This window comes from Psammomys obesus, unplaced genomic scaffold, assembly GCF_907164565.1.
Source record: "Psammomys obesus unplaced genomic scaffold, mPsaObe1.curated_primary_1811, whole genome shotgun sequence".
Taxonomy (NCBI): Eukaryota; Metazoa; Chordata; class Mammalia; order Rodentia; family Muridae; genus Psammomys; species Psammomys obesus.
In genome coordinates this window covers 210,649-222,981 of record NW_026592710.1, presented here as the reverse complement: position 1 = coordinate 222,981, position 12,333 = coordinate 210,649, and the positions used below count along the sequence as shown (strand labels likewise).

The following is a 12,333-nucleotide window of genomic DNA, read 5'->3' as shown; positions in this document are numbered from 1 at the left end:
ATAGAAGTGAAAATAGGACCTGAAGGCAAGACATGGAAGAGAGTGGTGGGATTTCATGCATTGGGAAGCTTATGTGGGATCAAGTTGGGCTTTGAGGTTAAGATCAGCATCAGAGCTTGAGCTGGTCAAGGTCCCAGGATTAGTGTGCCTGAAGGTTTGTTTTGGTGTTCGGGACCACCACCTAGGTTTGTTAGGACAGCTGATTCCTCATCAGTTCTAGGCCTGCTCTAGATACCTACATGACCCAGTTTCTTCCACAGGACCCTACTTCTGTGTGTTGTATTGGGGGTGTGGGATATGAAGCATGGATCCTCATAGTTGTTAGAGTGTGGTGGCACCTGAGCTGGTTCCTAGGCAAAAATGAGACTTCGGAACCCAGAATGATAATGTGGACAGGAAGGTCTTAGCCGGTCCCAGCCTCTGGGTATCCCAGAGTGATAGAACATACTACTCTGAAATATGGACCTCTCAGCAGACTATCACACTTGACCACCATCCCCATCCTGCTCTTGCTCATGCCTTGGCCTGGAGTGTCACGGCTGAGATGGCCTCCAGGACCCTTTCTCCAGATGAAGGTGCAGCGCATCCCTGGAAGCCAGCTAGGTACCTGGCAGGTAGCTATTGCACAGTAGCACCTGCTCTTTCAAAGGTTCTGATGACTTCCAGCCTGGTACTCAAGGGGCAACAGTCTGTGGGAGCTGCTTAGGTGCCTTATTTTGTGGAACTGAAGTGATGAGTGGGGCTCAGAGCTGTTGTCTCCCCTGAAATTTTTAGAGGTCACCAGATCAGTGGATACAGTAAGGCCAGCTACTGCCAGTGATCTTTCTAGTATCATGAAAGCTATTCAGTTCAGTGTGGTCCTGGATGGAAGCAGCTTCCAACAGAAAGGTCCTGCTGTCCTGCTGAGATCCTCTGCAGGGAGCCTCTAGGAACAGGAACAGAGGACACATCCAGGCTTCTCTGTACCTCTGTTGACCTGTGTTCAGAGGCTAAGCTGCTTGGCCAAATGTGACAGCCAAGAATAGCAGAGTTCTGAGGGGAGGAACCATCAGTACCTCCAAGCTGCCTGACCTCAGGAGAGACCATGAGTTGAATGTGAGTTTTACCTTCCTTCCTGCTCACTTGGACTGGAGAATGCTCTACAGGATGCCCTGAGGATTCTCCTCCAGGACCTTCAGTGTACTTCAGAAGCATGGGGAGGCCACGCCCTGTAACCCCTTGGCCCACTCTGGGTTTTCCACCTACTTCCTAGCTCACCCTGACCTTCCAGGCTAGGAGTTTCCATGCGAGGACCGGGGACTTCTGCTTTCACCTGTGATCTTGGGTGGGGGATTTCCAGCTCCAGCCCTGTGCCTCACTCTGCAGCTTGACTATTCCTGTACTCTCTTTTTATTTTTAAAACAGATTATCCATCTATAACCTAGGCTAGCCTGGAATTTGCAGTCATCATGTCGTTGTCTCCTGAAAACTGGGATTACAGGTGTGCACCATTATGCATAACTACAGCATGTAAATTTCCAATCAATTTGGGAATTGATAATTGTGCCATGTCACAGTTTAAATGTGTGATAAGGACACTGAATCCCTGCTAATTCACTTCCTTCTTCAGTACAGTGGTTTCTATGTAAGAAAAGGTAGCCTGTGTTGAGCCCAGTGACACACATCTGTCATGTATTTGGGAGATAGAAACGAGGTCATCAAGATGGTTCACCGGTTAAAAACATTTGCCAGAACCCAAATTTGGTTCTCAGTATTCAGTCAGGCAGCTTACAACTACCCATAACTCCTGCTCCAGGGGAATCACACCTCTGGCCTCCTAGGGCACCTATGCCACATGCGTATATTTTCCCTATCACACACACAGTTAAAAATAAACTAAATGTTTTAAAAAAGAAAAAAGATCGAAGCATAGGCTACAGAATAATTTCAAATGTCATCTTGGGCAATTTAGTGAAACTGTTCAAAATAAAACTTGAAGAGTGCTGTCGATATAGCTCAGTGGTAGAACACTTGTCCAACATGTAAAAGAACTTAGGTTCTTAGTACTACCAAAAATTTTTTAAATTTTTTTTTTTTTTTTTGAAAAAAGAAGGAAAAAAGTCCGTTGACACTGGAGAGCTGGCTTAGTAATTAAGCTTGTACTGTTCTTTTTGGATGTTTTTGTTTTTGAGACAAGGTGTCTGTTATGTAATCCTGGCTGTCCTGAAATTTACTATGTAGATTATTAGGCAGAGCTGCCTACTTGTGTCTCCTACATACTGGGATTAAAGGGGTGTAATGCCCTGGCCAGTGGTAAGAGCATGTATTCTAGAGGACCTAAGCTTAGTTCCTAGCACTCAGCACGGTGGCTCACAGCTGCCTTTAACCCCAGCTCTTCTGACTTCTGTGGGCATTATACTTACCATGCACATACCTGCCCCCTCAAAGAAGAAACAATTAAAAATAAACATTTTTTCTTAAAAAAATTGCTTCTGTGCGCATTTGTGTTTCTGTATGTTTCATATACATATGTTGGGTACCTCCCTTCACGTGCCCCAATGGCCCGAAGCACTTTCCAGCTTGTTATGGCACTTTGCACACGCCCGTGTCATATACACAGTAACACAGGTATAAAACATGTTCACATACCTTCCTGCCTCTCCGCCTACTCTTCTCGCCCCTCCTCCATAGCTCTTATAGCCACATCCTGCAAGGAAAAACCCCAGCCTCCTGTGAAGGCAGAGCCCATACAAGGATGTGTGTGTGGGCTCAGCAGCCCACAGCAGTTCTGCTCCTAGGACTCATACTTGGAGTTACAGCCAGGCTCAACTGTGTTGAAGATACCTACCCTCATGGTCACAAGTGCTGCAATGAGTGCCAGCCAGGTGAGTGGCCTGGCTTTGGGGTGCAGGGGCAGGTTGAGGAGGGGCAGTTCTTAGGGGACAATGATGGAGACACAAGTACAGAGGTATCCTGGAGGTAAATGTCGGAAATCATCGTCACAGATGTGACAATGTCACAGTCACGGGGCCAACCAAGAGGCTAGTCCAGGAAGAGCCAGGATGCTGTGTCTCCACAGTCCTGGGCTGTAGCTGACTTGTTTAACTTTCTGGGCTTCACTACAGGCAATGGTATGGTGAGCCGCTGTGATCACACCAGAGACACTGTATGCCATCCTTGTGAACCTGGCTTCTACAATGAGGCGGTCAATTATGATAGCTGCAAGCAGTGTACACAGTGCAACCAGCGTGAGTTCCTCCTACCCTGACTCTCACTGTGCAGCCCAGCAAGGGAGTAGCTACAACAGTGGGTGCCCATATTTCCCATACGATTGCAAAACTAACTCCAAGCCATGATGAATCCTGTTCACTAAGGGGTCCTTAGTAACTAGGGCATTTCTCAGGGGCACTTATGTCCTCTGGGGTGAAGGCTCAGCCTGGGCCATATGGAACTGGGGTGGAACACATGTTGGCCATGTGGTCTTGCCCAAGCTGTCCTAGTGGGAAAGGGTAGGCCCTGGTGTGGAGGTGGCAGCGTATCTGAGGATTCTGATTCAGATGCTGTGGTCTGGAGATGGGTTGTCGGGAGTATGGAAAAGGGAGCCACAGCCACCCAGTGTCAGCTCAGTAGCTTTCTCCAGGGCTACATGACTAGGAGGAACAGAGTAGCCAGGGAGAGGGTCTTAAGAGAGGAGAGGCCTGAAGCCAGGCTACCATAGTTCTCTCAGCTTCAGCTTTGTTCCTGCGCCATTGTCCATAGGTCAGGGCTATGGGAAGGCCTCAGTCACAGTCTCTATCTGATCTTCCCTAGGAAGCGGGAGTGAACTCAAGCAGAATTGCACACCTACTCAGGATACTGTCTGCCAATGCAAGCCAGGCACCCAACCCCGGCAAGACAGCAGCCACAAGCCTGGAGTTGGTAAGCCTCCAGGTGGCCCCCTATACCAGGAAGGTAAGTGTCTGTCCATGGCCAGTATGAGGTGGTCAGGATCCATGGATGCTGCTCCCCCTGAATCAAGGACCACAATAATGGTATAAATGAGCCAAGCTCTCACTTCAGACACTGTCACTTCCCTAGCATCTCTCTAATCTTGGCTGAGAACCCCTCTTTCAATGGGTCATGCCAAGTCTTGGACTCAGGGTCAACCCTATGGTCAGTGCTAGTGGGAGGCATATGGGAAGGAAGGAGTTTGCAGAGGCCAAGCTTCGTACCCACTTACATTGGGGAGTGATCACTAACCATCCTGTCAGCCCCCACCTCCAACAGCTCAGTATCCAAGGCCTACCTAGTCACATCAAAAAACTGACTTATGTCTTTGCTACAGACTGTGTTCCCTGCCCTTCTGGCCACTTTTCTCCAGGCAACAACCAGGCCTGCAAGCCCTGGACCAAGTGAGTATTGTGGCTGGCCAGGACATTCAAGACTGGTGGTATAGAACTAGAAAGGTTTGAGCATTTAAGAGATGGTGTTTCAATGAGTATGTGATGGACCAGTTCAGGGAGCAGAAATCCAGGACCAGGGGTCTTCTGACATCTGACATCAACACAGCCTTGCTGTACAAGTGGAGCAGGGGTGTGAGATCCTAGCCCAGGCCCCAGGAACATGTTTGCCCTCAAGTTGTGGTTCTTCTCCAGAGAGCTAGAGAAGTATAGGGTACAGGTTGAAAGCACAGAACTCCAGCTAGGAGCAGGACAGGAATGAAAACAGGGTGAAGACAGAAACAGAGATAGGTATGTGCCTTGGTAGGTGCAGGTCTTGGCAGAGTTGAGGATGGTCCAGTGCAACTTCCTCCAGTCTCTAGCTAAGGGACACCCTTATCCCACAGCTGTACCTTATTTGGGAAGCAGACACGGCACCCAGCCAGTACCAGCTTGGACACAGTCTGTGAAGACAAAAGCCTCCTGGCCACACTGCCCTGGGAGACCCAGAGCCCTACATTCAGACCAGCCACTGTCCTGTCCACCACAGTCTGGCCCAGGACTTCTCTGTTGCCCTCTACACCCACCTTGGTGGCTCCTAGGGGTAAGAGACACTGGCCCAGTAGAGGATAGGGGAGAGAAGGCAAGGGTGAATGAGTTCACTCAGTTGGCCTCTCCTTATAGGTCCTGCATTTGCTGTTATCCTAGGCCTAGGCCTGGGTCTGCTGGCTCCCTTTACTGTTCTGCTGGCCTTGTACTTGCTCCGAAGGGCTGGGAGGTTACCTAACACTCCCAAACCATACTGTGAGTACCTACTTTGGGCCCAATTAAAGCTTACTTCCTTGAGGGATGTAAGACCAAACTCTTCACTGCTTTTTCCTTCTTTGCTTTTCCTAGGGGGAAACAGCTTCAGGATCCCTATCCAGGAGGAACAGGCTGACACACACTTTACTATGGCCAAGATCTGAACAGTACCTCAGGAGTGGATTTTATGGGGCATGGACAATCCATATCCTGAAGTCTGCCAGTGCCCTCCACACCGTTCTAGGTGCTGGGCTGGCTCTGTATGCTGTGCATACTGTCTGCCTGCTGGTACTCCCAATAAACATGCTGGCAACTGTGAGTGTGTGATTGGCACTGGGCTAAGGTTGTATCCCCTTCTGGTGGTTGTGGGGGTTTAGACCAAAGTGAAGGTCCACTCAGAAACCATACTTAGTCATATGTACTCCAGTTTGAATAGGGATATGGAGTCCAGGAGGTCTGAAAGGTCAAGGAGATGGTACTTAGGGAGCCAACTGGCTGGAGTCTTGCTCTAAGGTAGTGGTTCTTGGCCTTCTTAATGCTGCAACCCTTTAATACAGTTTCTCATGTTATGGTGACCTCCAACCATAAAATTATTTTCTTTGCCTCTTCATAACTGCAATTTTGCCACTGTTATGAATCATAATACAATTGTTATTGGAGATAGAGATTTGCCAAAGGGTTTGCAGTCCACAGGTTGAGAACCACTGCTCTAAGGGGACCTAAGAGTCTTAGCCAAATGGGAAGGGCCCTGGTCACCAGAGAGGCTCATGAATCGTGGAGCTTCTTTTGACCCCTGTGGCTCAGGCAGCTAACAGAGAGTTATCTGTTCTCTCCAGCTACCTAAATGGGGAGAAGGTGTTTGATGGGCCTTGGGCACTGAAGGTCCTACCTTCCCTGTAGGAGGCAGTCAGCCAGCTGTGCTGGGAAACTGAAGCTGCTACTTGAGCCAAATTTCACACAAACACAGACACAAAAATACACCTGAGGACCCAAGGTCCTCTGCTGCCCTCTACTGAAAAGGGTTCTAGGAGTAGCATCTGGGAATGGTAGTGTTGTTCAGGAAGCACAAGTACCCAGAAGTTCAGTGAATTGAAGACAGTGCCAAGCTGCTTGTGGAAATAGCCAAGTGGTTATGCCTAATCATGTAAGTGAAACCAGAAGCCAAGAGAGCCAATATTGGTGTCATGGGTTGCATGGTAAGAGTCACTAGATGAGCCAGGTGTGGTGGCACACACCTTTAGTCCCAGCACTCAGGGAGGCAGAGGCAGGCAGATCACTGTGAGTTGGAGGCCAGTGTGGTCTACAAAGAAAGTCCAGGACAGCCAAGGTTAAACAGAGAAACCCTATCTCAAAACAACAACAACAAAAGAAGAAGAAGAAGAAGAAGAAAAAAAAAAAAAAAAAGAAAGAAAAGTCACTAGATGGCCAAGTGTGGTCGCACATACCTTTATTCTCAACATTGGGAAGACAGAGGCAGTTGGATCTCTGAGTTCAAGGCCAGCCTGATCCAGCTTGGCCAGGGCTACTAGTTGAGATCCTATCTCAAAACAAACAAACAAAACAAAAACCCCAAAACAAACAAAAAATAAGACAAAAACAACAACAAAACCAAACCAACCCAAACAAACAAAAACAACAACAAAAGAGTCACTAGACATGCTTCAGGGGGTGCCGGGCTGTGTCAGCTGTGCTCTGAGGAGGCATAGGAAATATAAGGAACTGTAAAAATGGCTGTTTCCTGCCACTCGCCACCCTGAGGCCACTGGCCTGACAGTACAGCAGCATCTTTTACTTGGTCTGTTGTAGCCATATATGATGACCATAAGCCATTATTTCTGCATGCTGGGGCATCCTATTACTTCCAACTCAAATCACTGTGACCCACATGGGGTGGCTGGACAAAACTGAGATCCTAGTTCCCCTCCTACCTTTTTCTTCTCTTTCTCTAACAACATTCAGCTGCTTCCAACTAAAGAAAACACCCACCAAACCACTGAATGCCCTTCATTGGGTGCCCATGTGCAACCACACCTTAAGCCTGGGGGTGGACTCACCCCCACCACAGACAAGTCTATGCCTAGAGAGGCCAGCAGGAAGCTGGGGAGGGTTGGAGGAAGATTGCTGTGGGGTTTAGGAGGTTAGAGATTGTGGGAAAGACGTTTTATCCCCTCAATAGGCAGGTCACAGCTATGCCTCCTCTTTGCTGGGCACAGGTCTCCAGTCTTTTGGCTGTATTCTGCTCATTTTTGGGCTGCTGGGCCTCTTCCCAGATTGAATATCCATGACCCTACCTGCACAGAAAATGGGTTTGCTTTCTTTTCATTCTGTTGCTGTCCCAAAGTACATTCTCTATACCCTCTCATCTCAAAAACTCCCTAACTGCCTCTACTGAGGCCCCATGTCAGTTTGGGAATTCCCCACAGGGTCAAACTGCCAGGACCCTGTGCTGCCTGGAATGTACTCACTGAATCCTGTGACACAAACTCCATGGAAACACAAGGAGTTGCTCATAAAGGAGATAGCAGAGCGCAGATAAAAGTCACTCTGCCCACCACCCAGTTTTGTGTTCTTGGGAGTCCCTTGCAGTAGATACCTAGAAGTGGGTGGGACAGGAAGCCTGACATAGGTGCTGACATTTACCAATGTCATCTGCTTGAAAAGATCTCCCAGGTATATGGCTTGTGTCTTTTGATCTTTGTGGTCTGTGTGTGGTTGACACAGGGGCACTGTGTCTCTTGGAAAGAGCCTCTCTCTGTGGGACTCACTAACAGCCTGTACCTACCTTGCAAGTCTATAACCTTGCCCTTGGTTGAGCGAAGACACAACACCAAGGCTAAAAATCCAATGGGACACCCCAAGGTACACTGCATGGCAGTGTTTTGGGGGTAAATCAATTCTTTGTTATCTCTACCCTGTGGAAGAGGCTCTTGCCTAGAGAACAGGGACCCCAGTGTGAGGGTCTCGTGGTTAGCAGGAGATACCATGTGTGTATGCATTTACCACAGTGGGGTGATACTATTACTGCTTAGATTTTTGTTTGTTTGTTTGTTTGTTTGTTTGAGACAGGGTCTCTTTCCATAACCTTGGTTATCCTGGAACTTACTATATAGAGCAGGCTGTCCTCGAACTTAGAGATCCACCTGCCTCTTCCTCCCCAGTGCTGTGGTTAAAGGTGTGCACCACTGTGTCCATCCCAAATATGGAGTGCTTCATGAAAGTTTTTGTCATCCTTACACAGGGGCCCTACTAATCTTTGTAATGTTCCAATTTTTGTATTGTGCTACCAATGTGAGCATTCCCTTAGATTTTTTAAATGGTTAGAAACACAGCCAATACTGCCCTCAACAGTTTTATTGGTGTCAGGGTGTGTGGCTTCCCTTCTGCCCTTCTCAGACTCACCTCTCAAAGAAGAGGTTCTGCTGAGGTTGGCCTAGAGTGGAGTACCCCGAGCCCCCTCTCTACCCTGCAGTGACTAGGGCTGTCTCTCAGGAGGCTTACACACCTGACACCAGAGAGCAAAAGATGTTCCACGGATGCTGGCAACTTCTGACATTTCCTAATTCCTCAACCTCCTCCAGCTTCAGCTTAAAGGGTGTCAGGCCAGGTTGCCTGGGCCTTCCACAGTCACAATGGTCTCCAGGACTCCCATGCCTAGGTACAAGCATAGTTATATCCCGAGATATCCAAGTCCATGCCCACCCCCTGCATTCCCCAAAAGTCATCACCATGTCTCCTTCAGCTGGAAGATGTGGAAAGTAAGGCTGAATAATACAGAAGGGCTTCCTGGTAGACGCAGAGTTCCAATACCTGTCAATGGCCATAGGAAGAAACCGAGGTTCAGAAAGACAGGACGGTCTCACCATCAGAGGCCTAAAGGGACTCCTTTCCTGTTGTCTAGAATTGTGTGAGGAGGTGAACAAAGTGGCTCCAGAGAGAGTCAAAAGATCCAAGCTGGGACTGCCAGGGCTGGATCTGGGCAGGCCATACTACCTTTGGCTTCATGTGCTTGCCTAGGAAGGCCCAGTGCATGAGGGCCTTATCTGAAATGCATGATACATGCTCTGGACTCCCCTCCGTGGCTCTTCTAGTTTCCCAAGCCTAGAGGAGCTCCCTGGGGTAGAAGAGACAAGGGGGAGTTTTGCACAACAATGGAGAGTGCCCACAGGCGGCAGCAACATGTGTAAATGGATATTTTTTCCTCTGCAGTCTAGCCAGGGAGGGCATGCTGGAGTTGGAAAAAGCCTTTTGGGGTTAAGGAGATGTTAAGAAAGATGGTGGCATTGTTTCACACTTTATGGAAGGCCTTTACAAGAACTACAGATGCCTACCGGAAGCTGGGGGTGGAGCTGGCCTGGAGCCCAATCTGAGGGGTGGGGACAGAGGCAGAGGCGGAGACAAGGCATGTTGTAGCAGACTGGGGACTCCTATAATCAGCTACCAGAAAGAAGACTGAAGAGAAGCACTATGGGAGCATGGGCTATGCTGTGTGGAGTCTCACTGATTTGTGTGCTGGACCTAGGTCAGGAGTGTGTGGTTGAGCCTAGCTGTGGCCGTGACAGCTGCCAGCATGGGACTGGCACCAACAAACGCTGCTGCACATCCATTCCGTGTGCTCCAGGTAAGGCAAGGAAGGGAGCAGGAGCCAGAATATGCAGCAGTACCCTTCTCCGCACTCACACAAGGACGGTGAGCACAGCGCACATGTAAGTGGGTAGGCAAACTTTCTGGGTCTATAGCCTTGAGTCTGGAGCTCTGAGAAAGAGGTAGAAGGTCTATCCTAGCTAGTTGTCCAAGATCAACAATGTGGGAGCAGAGGCAACAGGGGCTGGAAACTTCTCCCTCAAGAGGGATCTGGGGTCCATGGTTAAAGAGGACAATCCCAGGGCTGTTGGGTGGGTCAAACCTTAGCCACGAAGCTACTCTCTGTCTGGGTTGGTGTCCCAACACTCTTCTCTGCCCTGTCCACAGAGTTGTGGATGTAGGGCAGTCTGGGGACCCATCAAAGAAAAATATCTCAGCACCTAAACTGCCACACCTCTGGTACAGAAAGGGGCAGCTCTGAGGGCCCATGTTTCTGTGATAGAGATGTGGACAGCAGTGAAGGCAGCTTCTGAGGTGTTCCCAGTGCCTTGAAGGACAACATAGGGTGGGAATGGAGCAGCATTGGCCCAAGAACCTTAGGAACCAGGTGACTCCCACATGTAATGGGACTTACGAAGCCACAATTTCAGAACAGTGGGAGATAGGTATAATAGCAGTCATCCATGTGAGATGAACACTGAGCCGGACAAAGCCTAGGGTCTTACATTGGTGTTAAGAATGGAGGCATAGCACCCTTGCCACCTGACGTACCAGTAGTAGCTCTGGAGGCAGAGGGGCTCTGCCTAGTAGCTAAGGCTCTCATTCTCATTCTTGCCCAGGCATGGAGGTCTGTCCTAAAGAAAAGTGTGTATGTGTTGTGCCGGAGTACCACTGTGAAGACCCTCAGTGCAAGACCTGCAAGCATCACCCCTGCCAACCAGGCCAGAAGGTGCAGTCTCATGGTATGTCTGTGGGAGACTGCTAAAGGTCACAGATGTCCCTAAGCTGACCATGAGTTTCTTCAAGGGCCATATAGATGCTCAGTAAGCATGTATAAGTGTGTAAGAAAGCTTGCACATACAGGGCTCATAGGTATATCTTCTGGGTAGACAAGGACCTGAATCCTAGATTCTAGAAGGGATAGGTGGGCCTAAGTGGTCTCAGTACCTGAGTCCTTCCTGTTAGCCTGGGATTCCCCATCATAATGAAGGTGCTGAAGTCTCTTTAGGGCTTGCTGTGAGAGGCTGTGGGGACTGCCCTCGTGCTTGTCTGCTCTTGACTGTTATTCTGGCTATGGCCATGTCTGACCACCGGTTCTGTCCATCTGCATAGGGACCAATGTATCATGCCAGTTCTGGAATAGGTATACTGCCTATCAAGGCCCTGGTCCTATGGAAATTAGACCTGGCGAATAGATAGTCTGACTCCTAGTCTGACTCCTTCATTAATCTCAGTGGCCCCTACAGTCTATCTGTCTATCTACAGGAACTATTAAGTTTGGTTTCGAGTGTGTTGACTGTGCCAATGGCACCTTCTCCGCGGGTCGTGAGGGCCACTGCAGACCTTGGGCCAAGTAAGTCCTGGATGAGTAGCCTAGGCCTGTTCTGAGGGAGCCTTTCCTATCCCTCCCTTGTAGTTACCCCCAAGAGCTTCCATTCATCTACCAAATGGCTCAGAGAACAGCAGTCCTCGTAGTGTGGCTGCTTGTGTAACCGAGCCTGACAGTGTCTGTGTCTGTGTCCCAGTTGTGCCCAGTTTGGATTTCTCACCATGTTCCCTGGGAACAAGACCCACAATGCTGTGTGCATCCCGGAGCCACTGCCCACTGAGCAATATAGTCATTTGACTGTCATCTTCCTGGCCATGGGAGCGTGCATTCTTTTTGTAACCACAGTTCAGCTTGGCCTGCATGTATGGCAGCTGAGGAGACAGCACATATGTCCCCGAGGTCAGTTGTGTCCCGGGGAAGGGGAAAATGTGCCTCAGGCCACTTGCTGACCATTGTTTCACCACAGAGACCCAGCCAACCCTGGAGGTGCAGTTACCACCAGCTGAGGATGCTTGTAGCTTCCAGTTCCCTGAGGAGGAGCGTGGAGAGCAGATGGAAGAAAAGTGTCGTCTGGGGGACCGGTGGCCATGAGGCCTGTTTCTCCTCTACCCCATGCCAGGCCCTCTAAGACTTGTCCAGACCTACCCTTAGTGAGAGCAAGGGCTATGCTGTGCCTCCTTCCCTGAGCCTGGCCCTGCTCCACTCGACAATGGCAGGAGTAAGATGTTGACAGTGGTGAGTTACAGTTGACTGTGAAAAAGAGGTAACTACAACCACGCCCGATAGCTGCCTTCTTTTGCCAGCTCTGTTGGAGTAGGGATTTTGGGCCCTCCAAGAGCACCGAGGGTTCAGACTTTGTACTGGTGGTCTTCAATAAAGACTTGTCTAGTAACCTGAGGAAAGCAAGGGCTTTCCCAGGGCTGCATTTAAAGACACCGCTTGTCATCCTATGCCTACGGTCATTTCCAAGGTATAAAATGGGGAGGGCTCAATGTGGTGAAA

At 49.3% G+C, this 12,333-nt stretch overlaps 2 protein-coding genes and 1 non-coding gene across 3 annotated transcripts; 2 read left to right on the top strand and 1 right to left on the bottom strand.

The window, feature by feature from the left end:
• Nucleotides 1-2,659: 2,659 nt before the first annotated feature.
• Nucleotides 2,660-5,494, top strand: Tnfrsf4 (TNF receptor superfamily member 4). Its single transcript, XM_055615263.1, has 7 exons — nt 2,660-2,864; nt 3,105-3,227; nt 3,790-3,897; nt 4,304-4,370; nt 4,805-5,001; nt 5,082-5,201; nt 5,295-5,494. Exons 1-7 carry the CDS (start codon nt 2,735-2,737, stop codon nt 5,363-5,365), a joined length of 816 nt encoding a protein of 271 aa, XP_055471238.1. The 5' UTR covers nt 2,660-2,734; the 3' UTR covers nt 5,366-5,494.
• Nucleotides 5,495-8,394: 2,900 nt separating this feature from the next.
• Nucleotides 8,395-8,496, bottom strand: LOC129682813 (U6 spliceosomal RNA). The gene has a single exon (XR_008721050.1). It is a non-coding gene; the product is annotated as a U6 spliceosomal RNA (small nuclear RNA).
• A 1,169-nt stretch (nt 8,497-9,665) lies between these two features.
• Nucleotides 9,666-12,264, top strand: Tnfrsf18 (TNF receptor superfamily member 18). Its single transcript, XM_055615303.1, has 5 exons — nt 9,666-9,819; nt 10,622-10,744; nt 11,268-11,355; nt 11,528-11,730; nt 11,798-12,264. The coding sequence occupies exons 1-5, from the start codon at nt 9,666-9,668 to the stop codon at nt 11,920-11,922; spliced, it is 693 nt and encodes a 230-aa protein (XP_055471278.1). The 3' UTR covers nt 11,923-12,264.
• The last annotated feature ends 69 nt before the right edge of the window (nt 12,265-12,333 follow it).